General features: G+C 42.5%; 1 protein-coding gene across 1 annotated transcript in view; it reads left to right on the top strand.

The window, feature by feature from the left end:
• ush2a (Usher syndrome 2A (autosomal recessive, mild)) overlaps nucleotides 1-15,288 on the top strand; it is a 363,038-nt gene that overhangs the window by 115,013 nt on the left and 232,737 nt on the right. Inside the window, exons 27-28 of the mRNA XM_079496383.1 lie at nucleotides 2,202-2,308; nucleotides 3,419-3,542. Coding sequence (XP_079352509.1) covers nucleotides 2,202-2,308; nucleotides 3,419-3,542 — 231 coding nt within the window. The remainder of the gene's footprint in view (nucleotides 1-2,201; nucleotides 2,309-3,418; nucleotides 3,543-15,288) is intronic.

The raw sequence follows: 15,288 nt of genomic DNA, 5'->3' as shown, positions 1-15,288 counted from the left end.
TTGTCTCTTTATTGTTAATGGCATTTAATGTTTGTGTTGGCACCGTTTAATCACTTAAACCCTATATTGTGGAAGTTGATGACAGAGACATAGACGGAGAATGGAGTCTTCCACCTTGCCTTTACTTCCAAGCAGTGTTGTTTTGGCAGCAAATTTCTATTTTAGTTTTAGTCATAGTCTCTTCAATGGTTTTCATTTAGTTTCAGTCACATTTTAGTCACCCGGAATGTCATAAGATTTTAGTCGACTAAGTCTACAGTTGATTTAGTCGAACAAAATGTATTTTGGCGGGCCTTGATGCCGTTGACTGTTTTTTTCACTTGCTGAAAATAGCCGATCTACAAGCTCACAAGAGCGATGCGTTGTGAGCTTGTAGATTCGCTATTTACAGCATGCAACTAATTGTAAAATGACTTATACTGGATATCTTGTCTACTAGTCCCTTCCTAACATTTTAGTCTAGTTTTTATTTGTTGTTTGACGCAATTGTCAGTATATTTAGTCTTAGTTTTAGTCATCGTAGCTTAGTTTTTATTTAGTTTCCTTTTAGTTTTCGTCAGTGGAAAAAGGTAGTCGACGGACATTTTTCGTCTTAGTTTTAGTCGACGAAATCAACACTGCTTCCAAGCAAACACAATAGTAGTCATACGGGTGCTGTCATTCATGATCTATTCCCCTTCCCTTCTGGTCAATTCTGAGCTGAGATGCTTCCCTCCAGTGTCCACCAGAATTAGGGGTGTAACGATACATTTTAACAGCGATACGATACGTATCACGATACATGGTTGACGATGCAATACATGGATGATAGTTGATACAATACGATTCAATGATTTTAAATCGATACAGTAACTATTTAAAATACATTGAAATGTGTTTAAATTAAGTAATTAAACCCCTCTTTTTCATTTTTCTTCAAAATTGCTAAATGTCACACAAAAATGTAGTATTGATACAATCGGTTAATTGCATATAGCAAAAAAGAAAAACGATTATTGCCATTGCAAAACGATACCATACATAGTCAATGTGGCTGTTTTCATTTCGATATACTTCGATTCTTGAAATTAAAATCGATTTTTCGATGCAGTTACTGTATCGTTACACCCCTAACCAGAATATAAAGTCATTTGTTGTTTTACATAAATTAAAAATAGCAATCTACAGTACAAACTCCGCCGCTTGTGGTGCTCACAGCTTGATAGCTTGTAGTGTAAATAATAAAATCAGTGGGGACCAGACACACTTCCACGTGCATAGTCGGCGCACAGCGCTGTGTTGTATCCACACAATCTAGAGTGCAAAGCAGTTGTGGTTGGGGAAGATTATGATAACACTCAACACTATCACGCTTAAGATCAGTTTTATCGTATAGCGCTGGACACAGAAAATATAGGGCCCAATTTTTTAGTAGAATTTCCAGCGTTTTAAAATGATCTGTTGCCCTGGCCTAGACATGGTAATTTAATATTTAAAGTGAAAGGAAACGTAATGTATGGTGAGTGACAGTATGACTGCAAGAGAGATCATTTTATGCTTCTTTATGAAGGACTTTTTATGCTTAAAACTCAAACTAGCATCACATTTGATGACTAACAAGATCTACCAAGAAAAACATTTTTTGTTAGTCGTGTCATAGTATTGTGATGCCAGACTGATGTGTATGGAGACCTAGACATGCTAGGTAGATGCTAGAACAAATATATACATATGCTTTATAAACCAATCCTGACAATACATTTCTTATTTTAATGCTATAAATGTTTCCACCCACTATTAACGATGAAAGCTGGGGTATTGAAATCATCTCTAGTTGAGTATTTACAGACTGACGTGTGAGTTTGTAGTTTTCGAATTCTGCATTTTCCACTATAAGTTTATCAAATATCGTTGGTTATTACTTATCAAATATGACCCATTTCATTAGTTTAGCCTTAAAAGTCAATGTTCAAATCAAGAACGGATGGGTGGATTTCCATGAAATTTGATGGGAGTGATCAGTAGGCTGTCCAGATGAGTTTTTATTACGGTACACCTTGTTATGATTTATCGTTTTGTCACATATTGTAATAGCCTGTAGTCTCTCACTGCTATGAATTATTTTAGCATTATTATTTTATTATAGGATTTTGTAATGAAATCTTTCTCCTCATGCTCTCTCTCTCTTGCTCTCTCTCTCTCTCTCTCCCTCTCTCTCTCAGCTCCATCAGGCCTGTCTCCACCCATACTAGATCCGTTCAATGACACCTCCATGTACATCCACTGGGACCCTCCAACCCAACCCAACGGACCACCACCCCTCTACCAGGTGGGTGTGTGTCTGTCTGTTTCTGTCCCTCTTTATTTCTATGTATATGTCTTGGCATATGTGACCAGATTTGACTTCAAATTGACATAATATTGGTTGTTCAGTTTGACCCACCAATTTTGGAGATATGGCTTATAGAGTAATGTCTTACAGAAAACAGCGAGTTGAGAAAACAGGCTTGGATGGTTCACTTCTGTGGACTCTAACATTACACCTAGCTACATGTATTTATTTCATATTTACATGTCGATTTCAGCTCTGACATTTATTTGAGACATGCTCTAGTTCTAGTATGTGAAGAGTCTGCTTGTGCTATTAACAGTTTGACTCCATAAAACGCTTTACCCGCATTTAATCAAATATTCTACACTGCCGAAATTGTTTTATTACCTTTAGAGCATACGCTGAAGTATTTGCAGCTTTCAACAACGAAAATCCGGCGAAAAATGGTCCGTCGGCATGTTATGATCAGACGCACCAGCGGCCATGACAATGCGAAACGAAACCACAGTGCAGAGCAAGTTGTAGTCCAAACAAACCCCGCGTTCACTTGCATTTGGCTCAATTTCCCAGAAGCCCTAGCAGCCCAGATGATGACTTGATTTCCGGTTTCGTCATCATAACGTGACGGCCTCGTCATCAGGTCCCGGATAAATCCGCTGTTTCTTTTTAATTATTTTAAAACGGCGAATTAAACGCATTAAACAAATGTCGGGTAAAGCGTTTTACATGCGGTGGATTAAACAATTAGCGGCCGTCAAACTGTTAACTCATTTTGGATAAAAAATTAATAAATTCAGTTTTTCTCCTCTGGTGAAAAGCTGGAGGCTGCACGATGGCAGCCCCTCAGTCAAATCTGGTCACATATGAATTGCTTGTAATAATGACTGTATGAAATATGAAGGAATACGTATAATGTTGACGGTGCTGTCAGACTGCTTAACCCTTCCATGTCTTCATAAGACGGACATTGAAATGTATTGATGTGACAGTTATGCCGCGTTCACACTGGCAGCTACAAAGCGACAGGCCGCTTCCAGTGGAAGGCATGCAGCTACATTAAGACACACGGTGGCAGCCAATATTGATCATGGGTATTGATTTGATCAGGTGGAGCGAACAGACCTCTCTTTCTCTGACCCTCGTGACCCCGTTGTCAGGGGAACCAGGTTCCCTGGCAGTGCTTACTACCGTTTCCCCAACGACACGCTGCCTGTCAACACCGACTTCACAGGTGAGCAGCGCACGCACGCACGCACGCACGCACGCACGCACGCACGCACGCACGCACGCACGCACGCACGCACGCACGCACGCACACACACACACACACAGACTTGCAAATTCCCTCACAAACAAAAACGTAGGCGTGTGTGTGTGTGTGTGTGTGTGTGTGTGTGTGTGCGTGTGCGTGTGTGTGTGCATGTGCGTGTGTTCTTCTATAGATGTCAATGGCATGTGTACCCCTGGTGGCACAGGGGTACAGTACCAGCGCACCACCACCTGGTGGCGCAGGGGTACAGTACCAGCGCACCACCACCTGGTGGCGCAGGGGTAAAGTACCAGCGCACCACCACCTGGTGGCGCAGGGGTAAAGTACCAGCGCTCCACCACCTGGTGGCGCAGGGGTAAAGTACCAGCGCACCACCACCTGGTGGCGCAGGGGTAAAGTACCAGCGCACCACCACCTGGTGGCGCAGGGGTAAAGTACCAGCGCACCACCACCTGGTGGCGCAGGGGTAAAGTACCAGCGCACCACCACCTGGTGGCGCAGGAGTAAAGTACCAGCGCACCACCACCTGGTGGCGCAGGGGTAAAGTACCAGCGCACCACCACCTGGTGGCGCAGCAGGGGTAAAGTACCAGCGCACCACCACCTGGTGGCGCAGGGGTAAAGTACCAGCGCACCACGACCTGGTGGCGCAGGGGTAAAGTACCAGCGCACCACGACCTGGTGGCGCAGGGGTAAAGTACCAGCGCACCACCACCGAGTCTTGGCGTGTGATTCCACTGTGGTGCGTGTGGCTTGTCGAGCGTCTATGCAAACACCATTGGCCGTGGTTGAGGGAGCGAAACCAAGCAGGGAGGGTGATGTGGGAGGGTGATCCCAGGCAGAATAACTTCTACATATATCATTCAGTAATCAGTATTAATGGTAATTTGTATGATTGGGTTCTATTTCATCAATCTCTATAAAAGCTACTGTGTGTTTACTGGTTGTACCGGACAAACTACCTGTTGTGAATCTGTAATTGTTTTCCCCCTTGATCTTTGTATTTATATTTTCAAAATAAACTGATAAACGGTACAATCAAATTTGGTCAATACAATAACTGTTATATGGAAACAATATTACACCAAGACGGACAGGACAAATAAAACGTAGAACAGTGAGACAAAAACTAAGAACAAATAAATCAAAGTAATGTTAATTAAAAAGCACACTTATCTGCCCAGAAAACGGCATTTGTGTCAAAATGTAAAATAAGATGATTCCATTAAGGATAATGGGCCACTCAATTAAGAACAAAACTCTGTGTTTTTATCCCGATATAGAGATAAGGATTTTTCATCCTGGAGGAGTGTTTCCTCTCCTCCTTCATAAAGGGTAATGGATCAGACGATCGCTTTGAGACCGGATCTATTCAGGACCATCAATGTGTCGGCAGTCCTCAAACCATCGCCCTTTCGCCGGCGTCAATACTAATAGCATCATCCACAGACAATTATTCCCATCGAAGCTCACGCAACAGCGAACAAATCAAAGCTAAATCGGATTATAAATGTAATGCAGTGTAATGTCCCCCGAGAGCTGATTGATCACAGAGAACAGACTCGTCAATGGCTGATGTTTAGTGCAAAACCTCGTAAGTAAAGTGAATGAATTGGAACTCCGCTCTAGACCACGGTTTAGCGGAGCGTGGTCCTCCGGCAGGTTTCAAGGTCCACCACTCCCCGGGACGTATTCAAAACGTATGTTTGAATGTCTTTGAGAGAAGTAAAGTCTTCGATATTAACTCGTATAAAGTTGACTTCTGGGAGATACAAGGCTTCCCTTTGACGGCGGAGTCGATGTTTCAGGAGATCCAGGTTCTGCGGGAAACAGAGGATCATCATTTTTCTCCGTCAAACATAATGCAGCGTTGTGGGAATATTAATAATGAGGTGTTTTCCATAATTGGTTCATTTTATGTTCTTTCCGCAGGCTTTCTCCTTTCCTCAACATGTGAATTAAGGGCACTTGTCTTTGAGTGGGGTCAATATTCTCTATGTTAAGTCTCAGCTCGGATCAAGCCAGGGTTTTTTATCATGCAAAATTAATGTTCCGATGAGAACAACCTGAGTGCCTGCTTCCATAAATACACAACATTAGACCATTTAGTCGATCTTCTAAATCTTAGTTTATATTAAAATAGCGCGTTTTTCCATCCACAATTATTATAATATGAAATGAATACTGTGCGAGTGCTTAATTTCATAAACGGAATGCATCTATAATAATGTTTCCCTCTGCTAAATTAATCTAGAACATTTTGAGGTCACAGCGTTTCCTCCAGTGAATCTTCATTTAGATCAAAAGAGGCTATATCCTCATGCAGTCAATGTTAAATTATAAATATCCTCTGAGTGCTTGTTTCCATAATTACATACGACTCCATTCACCCGTCCTGTAATGGCGTATGAGGAGGCTGGCACTCATTGTTGAGCTTTGAATGAAGGAGTTCCCTCGTATACGTTGCTTGGATCAAAGTATCTCTTCTTACCCCTTCGTAAAATTTGATGTTTTAATATGAACAGTCCATTTTATAAATCCGCAGATGACGTGAGCGCCCCTCTCACCTCATTGGTTCATTGATGAGCTGCTCACATTCCTGCTACTGACTCTCCAGATGCATTTGATTGAAGCCCAAACTATAAATGAACAGATATGGAACGTCGCAGATGCAGACTGAAGAAAAAGCTGCGGGGAAATTAACAGAAACATTAGAGGCTGGCTGCTGTACAACAGTTATATAGAGAGAGTACTACGCAGTTAAAATCCATTTGTATACTTGTTTTAAATGAGCGCTAAGGGTTTTTCTGTGCACAGTACTTATTTTACTACAGTACAATAGAAGTACAGTTCACTGTTACAGAACGCCGTACGTCGACAGGGCAGCACTACAGCAGGCTGAACAGGGGGGAAAAAAAGGGAAATGTTAAATGATACAAATGATTTTTCCTTAATTAATTTGATTGATTGCCAGGCGTCTGCGTGGAGAGGAGAGAGGGGGAGAAGTGTGGTGTGAAGGGAAAGTTTGCGCAGACATCATTAGTTTTTCTCCATTTAACCCATTTAGGCCTGACGTCGAAATATAAAAAAAATGTCTTCTTTCTAAATCCTGACAGTTTTCTGAAAAACCTCATGTTTCTGTATCAGTTGTGCTCAATATTTCATGTCAAGGACCACCAAAAATTATATGTAAATTGGCCACCGACACCCCATCTGAAAATATGTTATTTCAGGAACCCCCCAGAAGCAAAGATTTGAGGTAAAAACGTTGGCTCTGAAAGAAAGAGTTGTGCCACATTTTCACGATTTTTCAAAAATAGCAGACCTACAAGCTCGTAGTGGCGCGCTATGAGCTTGTAGATCTGCTATTTTTCACTAGCTAAAGCATAACATAATGCTAACACCAAAAGGGGTCCCCGCCCAAAATGGGTTAAAGATTAATCAGGAGAGGCTGGGCTCTTTAATTCTGTCATTTGTATATTTAATGGGCTGCTGCAGAATCTATGGGTGTAATTAGCTGGCTGCCGCACGCTCATTAATACACCAGGCTCTGATTAATGCCAGCAGAGAGCTAACATGACTGGAGTTATTCAGGTTATGTTGTAGAGATGATTACACACAACCTCTGCTGTTTACCGAGCGACCATACAATAACATATGAAACAATATTAGCTCATAAATAAGGCTCCCATTTAAAACAATACACTGTGCTATACTTTTATGCCTGCTATACAATCATTTCTATTTACTGAGATGCAGGAAGTATCACTTTGTTATAATTCACGTCACGATGTACATGATTAAACGTTAGAGCTGATTAAATATGCATCTCAACAGTTAACATAATTGTACTTCTTCATGATAATTTGCATCGGTTTGTACAAAGTATAGTACTTAATGTTAACAAAGTGCCTGTAGACGTGTCAGGTTGGACCAGCAGCTCAGCCGTACAAAAATAGGTTTGGGAAACATTTCTGCAGTGCTGATGTTTTTATTTTTATTTCAATAGTGAAATGTCGTGCAACCAATTTCCTGTGCAGACTTAATGACCAACTGAGGAAAAGAATAATAGAATAACAAATGCCATTATTCTGATGTGAGAACATGTGGTATATTGCAGAGATTAATATAGGGTGCATTTTGTATCCCAAAACGCTTTATAGTTAAGGGACGCAATAAAACAACGACCTCTGCATCCACAGGATGCACTACTGTACTACTGTACTGTTTTTTATTCTAGTTTATTTTGCTAGCTTTAGTTATATGGCAAAAATGGCAAAATATGACTCCTAACGTGGTTGAAGTGGGACTCATAAAATGTCCCTGGGACTCATCTAAAAGACCATCCCTGCATCCCGGGACTCATTACATTGAAAACCTATTTACATCACTGATATTGTGCATGTTCTAAAAACATATCCTACTGTATGTATTCTGCATTTAAAGCTCTGCTGCACAAATAGCAGAACGGTACTGTACGCCTGATGATATCAAACAATTGCATAGTAACACTAAGTAAGGATTTGACGGTTTTACTATAAGGTACCGTAATGTATATGGTGGGTTCCCCACTGCACATGGTGCCCCAAGACCTTTAACGAGACATATTACACAACAGAAGAATTCTCCCTGAAGCTTTGAAGCATTCTCTAATAAAACACCAAATACTGCTCTGAAAGTAGCATTCTTAATCATACATGACACATTTAATTATATTGCAGATGAAACCAATGATTAACAATTCATTAGCTGGCAAAATGCTAATTTACTCATAGCTAACACATGTAGCACATTCTCATGAAACATGAATATATTTCATGCCATGTTGGCAGTACAGTTGCATTCCACTGCTAACAAAGCAAAGCGAGTAATATGACGTTCATGTTCTTTCATTCAACATTATTTAGGGGTTTTAGAATTATTTTCTGCAAAAGCTAAGTCATTAGTACAATATAGACCAGCTAAGCACAATATAGACCAGTAAGACGCCTGGGGGGCATTATCTCTGTTGTCTAGATTAGGCCTAGTGTCGTATTAAGAAGCTCTGTTGTCTAGATTAGGCCTAGTGTCGTATTAAGAAACTCTGTTGTCTAGATTAGGCCTAGTGTCGTATTAAGAAGCTCTGTTGTCTAGATTAGGCCTAGTGTCGTATTAAGAAGCTCTGTTGCTCTGTTGTCTAGACTAGGCCTAGTGTCGTATTAAGAAGCTCTGTTGTCTAGACTAGGCCTAGTGTCGTATTAAGAAGCTCTGTTGTCTAGATTAGGCCTAGTGTCTTATTAAGAAGCTCTGTTGTCTAGATTAGGCCTAGTGTCGTATTAAGAAGCTCTGTTGCTCTGTTGCCTAGATTAGGTCTAGTGTCGTATTAAGAAGCTCTGTTGTCTAGATTAGGCCTAGTGTTGTATTAAGAAACTCTGTTGTCTAGATTAGGCCTAGTGTCGTATTAAGAAGCTCTGTTGTTTCAGCGCGGTCGCTTCTTGCCCTCAGAGCGTCTAGGACTATTAGTGAGGAACAATGACATGAAGATATGGTTGAAAATGGGTGGACTGCTCCTTTAAGCTTTTAGTTTGTACATTTCTATTTATACATAGCCGTGTGCTTGTCTGGCACTTGAATGTGCATAGACAATTTGTTTGTAAGTGCACACATGACGGTGTGTGTGTGTGTGTGTGTGTGTGTGTGTGTGTGTGTGTGTGTGTGTGTGTGTGTGTGTGTGTGTGTGTGTGTGTGTGTGTGTGTGTGTGTGTGTGTGTGTGTGAGTGCACACTGCACACATGACAATGTGCATGTGTGGGACAGAATGGGACAGAGAGTGTGTGCTTTGATTGCTGTGAAGTTGACAGAAGTCCTCAGGGGAGAGCAGAGTAATGTAATGTTGAGTACACTGTACACTAAAACACCATGACACACACACATGCGTGTGCACGCACGCACGCACGCACGCAAAGCTCTACGAAACTTTAACTCGGGACAATTGACCTAATCATGCTCTTTTAACCTTGTTCTAAAGCACTTAGTAACTATGGTTGGAGAAGTGCTGTACAAATACCGGTAAATAATTATCAATCATTATTAATAATGACTCATAAATAAGGCAAATTAGGCAATACATGGAAATAGCGTTCTAGTGTGTATTGTTAGTCTGATTTGAGAAGCTAACATAGAATTCAGCCTCTTTTTTATTTCCATTTAAATAACTAAAACAGACAATATTCAGCTGCACTGCATATTGTAGTGATGTATGTCATGGTTGTGTGTAGTTGGACGTCAGTGCTGTGTGTCGTATGAAGTGAACATCAGTTTTTTTTTGCTGACTATGTTTAAACAATATGGATGTTTATTTGTTTCTGCAAGGTCAGGTCCTATGAGAGAATGTGATTGTCTCTTGGGTCCAGTCTGTGTGTGCGTGTGTGTGTGCGTGTGTCTCTGTGTGTGTGTGTGTGTGTGTGTGTGTGTGTGTGTGTGTGTGTGCGTGTGCGTGTGCGTGTGCGTGTGTGTGTGTGTGCGTTTGCGTGCGCGTGCGCATCCGTCCGTGTGTCATAAATGCTTTTCTTGGCTACTGTGAAAATTGGTCACAGTAGTCATGACAGCACGCGATGTACAGCATGCAGCATGCCTCCCTACAGACCACCTGATGTACAGCATGCATGCCTCCCTACAGACCACCTGATTGACATCAGCGGAAGACTGGAAAGAGGGGCCAAAATCTTGTTTTAATCCCGCGGGGGAAATTCCATTTCAGTTTCACCCAGCTGATGGCTGGTGAGATGGTCATGATGAGCACTCGTGGGGGGGGGGTAGGTGTTGGGGGGATTCAGAATCTTGTCCAGGGACACTTCTACACAGACACGGGGGGCTAGGAGGCAAACCGGTGACCTTCTGATTACCAGCCGCCAGCGTCTGTACGTCTGGAGCATCAGATCGGTAGAGCAGTGGTTCCCAAACCTTTTCATGTCAAGGACCCCCAAATTGACAAAGGGCTAATTAGCCCGCGGACCCCCATTTGAAGAGATACTGGGACCCCCATAAGAGAAGATGTTTACGGCCCTAGCAGTGATTTTCAATCATTTTAATTTCAAGGACCCCCAGCTTGATATGCAACAGGCTATGGACCCCCATTTAATGACGTTAAAGACCCATTTTTTAAATTGTAAAATAAAATCAATGTTAATTTAACTCTGAGAGTGTACAAATGGAACCAAATTGACCCATAAGGGTCCATTTGGTTCCATCTGTACATTCTCAGAGTTACAGACCCATAAGGGTCCATTTGGTTCCATCTGTACACTCTCAGAGTTACAGACCCATAAGGGTCCATTTGGTTCCAAACTATCATTTAGCTGGGGACCCCCTGAAACTCCCTCAAGGACCCCTAGGGGTCCCCGGACCCCACTTTGGGAACCTCTGGAGTAGAGAGAAGACGATAACATTGGAGCTAGAAAGATCACGGTTCTGTTTGTTACTGTACTTTGTTATACGTAAGATCACGGTTCTGTTTGTTACATACTGTACTTTGTTATTGTATATAGCTGCTATTTCCTCTCGTTCTCCCTCTCTCTTTGTTTTGTCTTTTCTGTCTTTATAAAGGGTATATGCGCATGACATCATCATCATACCCGGAATATATGTGGGAATGCCTACTGAGTGGCAAAAACTACTTTCTGGTCATGACAGCCCATACATGTCATGACAGTCCATACATCCAAACAAAGAAGTCCTATCTTATTGCATTAAACAACGTTAAATGGCGTTGAACTCACTCTTCCACTCACTTTATGCATGCGCTTACCCTCTATAAATGGTAAATGGTGCATTTATATAGCGCCTTTATCCAAGGCGCTTTACATAGATTGTGCATCAATTCACCCATTCACACACACATTCATACACCGATGGCGGAAGAAACCATGCAAGGCACTAGCATCAGGAGCAATTTGGGGTTCAGTGGCTTGCTCAAGGACACTTCGACACTAACTCTGGGGGAGCCCGGGTTCGAACTGGCAACCTTGCGGTTACCATCCAGCCACTCTACCCCTGAGCCACCGATAGTTACAAGTGAAGATTGACAGGAAAGAGGGAGGGAGAGACGTGCAGCAAAGGTCGTCATGAATGGGACTCGAACATGTGACACGCTGTCAGGCCAGAGCCTATATGTTGCATGTGCCTGGACCTCTAGGCCAGTGGGCGCTCCTATTTCTGCAATTTTTTAAATGCAAATAAATAAATTAGAGAAATGTAGAAACGTTTTGAAGCATTTGGATATTAAAATGTATTGTCAAAATGTCATATCAAACATGAATTACAAACATATCAGACGGTCTACCTGAAATTGCATGTATTTAATTCAGTCCAACCAAAAGCAGGGACCAAACATATCCCCACCGGCGATAAAAACAAAATGGGGGGATATCAAAAGTCAAACCCTGCGAAGGAGACATCGAAATTCAGGTCAAGAAAAAGGTAAGAGAGAAGGAAGAGGAGGATTGAAAGGTCAGGAAAGAGAGGAGGAAGGTTAAAAGCAGAGGTGACCGAGGGAGCGAGAGTGGATGGATGCAACGTTGGTGAGAGAGTGAAAGACAGAGAGGTTAAAAGGAGATAATGTGATGTCACATATCTGTCATGGCTTCCCTCGTCTCTGCGGTGACAAGGTCATGAATGTAAATGACACATGACTGCTGGACGTAGAGATTGTCAGTCTGACGCAGAGAACGTCTTTATCTGCTCCGACGCCAAGCACAATGTCAGCTCCTCCTTTCGCTTGAGAAATTATATTCCAAGTATGTTTACTTGAGGACAGCTGCTAAGCATGCTATTTAGAGTCAAGATTCAAGATTGTTTTTTTTTTAACTAAAATGATTTGGTTTCGGTTCTTCAAGGTTATAGCAGCAGTAACATTAAAATGAATAATTAAGAATAACAAGTAGTAAGATAGGAAATAGCTAAGTATGTACTGTACATGAATCATGAAGCACAATTTGAGGCACTAGAAGGAGATGGTGCTATTACAATACATGATTCCTGCATCAAAATATGATATACATTATGTAAATGAGCTGTGTGTGTGTGCTCGCGCGCGTGCGTGTGTGTTATGCTGAAACGCATTGGTCAGTGTGCTTGTTATGTTATTGCGATCTCAAATTGAAAGCGAGCATAAAGGTATTAAGCTCTTCCAGGACAAACGACAGCTGAGCTGAGACATGTTACAGTACTTACACCTAGAAACCCCATTCAAAAACCAGTATTTAACTTAAACGCCCAATGCATTCTCAATGGCAATAGCACAAACTTTGACATGCTACTAGTCCTACATACACCTAGAAACCCCATTCAAACCTATTTAGGTTCATCTTACGGTGGACATGTTTGCCTGAAAATAAATCTTTGAAATGTTTCATAGTTTTAGAAATATAGTGCTTTCAAATTTGAGAAATTCACAATGGGGCTCAATGGCAGATAGTGGCACGTCAAAAAATCACTTTCACCTAGAAACTCCATTCACACATTTTATAATTCAGCTTACTGTGGAGTCACATACTGGAACTTTTTACTTTGAAATGATTTGTAGTTTCTGAGTTATTTAACTTAAACGCCCAATGCATTCTCAATGGCAATAGCACAAACTTTGGCATGCTACTAGTCCTACATCAGGGGTGCCCACACATTTATGACGTGAGATCTCCTTTCAAAATGACGAGCTCAACAAGATCTACCCACTGAAAAAATAATTGTACCATTGCTGAAAATAGTTTAAATATATAATGTACCTGGGGGGGCTTTGGAATAGGGAGGGGGTGAAATTATGACAGCTGTTGTCAACATATGACCCCCCCAGTATTTAACTTAAACGCCCAATGCATTTCTCAATGGCAATAGCACAAACTTTGGCATGCTACAGTACTAGTCCTACATACAGTATCTTGTTTAAAACAAAAACAAGTTTCTTACTCACTCTGTTTACATGACCACGTACTGAAAATAGTACATCTACAAGCGTACGTGTCATATCGCGACAGTTTGCGAGCTTTACTTGTAGATCGGCTATTTGAGATGCAACACTGACACACAACTACAGTATGAATCAGGCTTTACGCTGCTGTTGGATGGTCAGTAGTCTGTTGGATGGTCAGTAGTCTGTTGGATGGTCAGTAGTCTGTTGAATGGCCAGTAGTCTGTTGGATGGCCAGTAGTCTGTTGGATGGTCAGTAGTATGTCGGATGGTCAGTAGTCTGTTGGATGGTCAGTAGTCTGTTGGATGGCCAGTAGTCTGTTGGATGGCCAGTAGTCTGTCGGATGGCCAATAGTCTGTCGGATGGTCAGTAGTCTGTCGGATGGCCAGTAGTCTGTCGGATGGCCAATAGTCTGTCGGATGGCCAGTAGTCTGTCGGATGGCCAATAGTCTGTCGGATGGCCAGTAGTCTGTCGGATGGCCAGTAGTCTGTCGGATGGCCAGTAGTCTGTCGGATGGCCAGTAGTCTGTCGGATGGCCAGTAGTCTGTCGGATGGCCAATAGTCTGTCGGATGGCCAGTAGTCTGTCGGATGGCCAATAGTCTGTCGGATGGCCAATAGTCTGTCGGATGGCCAGTAGTCTGTCAGATGGCCAGTAGTCTGTCGGATGGCCAGTAGTCTGTCGGATGGTCAGTAGTCTGTCGGATGGCCAGTAGTCTGTCGGATGGCCAGTAGTCTGTCGGATGGCCAGTAGTCTGTGGGATGGCCAATAGTCTGTCGGATGCCCAATAGTCTGTCGGATGGCCAGTAGTCTGTCGGATGGCCAGTAGTCTGTCGGATGGCCAATAGTCTGTCGGATGGCCAGTAGTCTGTCGGTTGGCCAGTAGTCTGTCGGATGGCCAATAGTCTGTGGGATGGCCAGTGGTCTGTCGGATGGCCAATAGTCTGTCGGATGGCCAGTAGTCTGTCGGATGGCCAATAGTCTGTCGGATGGCCAATAGTCTGTCGGATGGCCAGTAGTCTGTCGGATGGCCAGTAGTCTGTCGGATGGCCAGTAGTCTGTCGGATGGCCAGTAGTCTGTCGGATGGCCAGTAGTCTGTTGGTCTGTTGGATGGCCAGTAGTCTGTTGGATGGCCAGATGCATTGTGTAATAAAGTCCATATAGTTTATAATCATATAAACAGTACAGAATAGGATCTCTGATGCATAATAAAATATTCATGTTAAATTATTAGTTAACTCAGTAACCATTCATACAAAGTAAAAAAGCTTGTGTTGAACCCTGAGCCATCTCCTTTCAGATCCTCAGATCTTCCCACACTTCTGTTCCCCATAGAGGCAGATAGAGATGAAGATACACACGCACACACACACACACACACACACACACACACACACACACACACACACACACACACACACACACACACACACACACACACACACACACGCTCCATGTTTCCATGTGGATCTGCTGGTGGATTAAGATTCAATCCCTGATCCACTGAAACACGGCAGAGCAGCACGCAAGATGAATCCCAGGGGGTGTGTGTGTGTGTGTGTGTGTGTGTGTGTGTGTGTGTGTGTATGTGTGTGTGTGCGTGTGCGTGTGCGTGTGTGTGTGCGTGTGTGTGCGCGCGCGCGTGCGTGTGTGCATGTTAGAGTAAGTTATAGAAAGCAGTATTGGTCTCAAAGGATGACCCTCTAGTTTTCCCAGCTTCGATTGATAACATTTTAAAACACAGGTTCTCCCATTAGGTCAGA

The sequence above is a fragment of the Electrona antarctica genome (genome assembly GCF_951216825.1).
Source record: "Electrona antarctica genome assembly, chromosome: 3".
Lineage (NCBI taxonomy): Eukaryota > Metazoa > Chordata > Actinopteri > Myctophiformes > Myctophidae > Electrona > Electrona antarctica.
The sequence above is the reverse complement of the archived record's forward strand: the minus strand, read 5'-3'. Positions and strand labels throughout refer to the sequence as shown.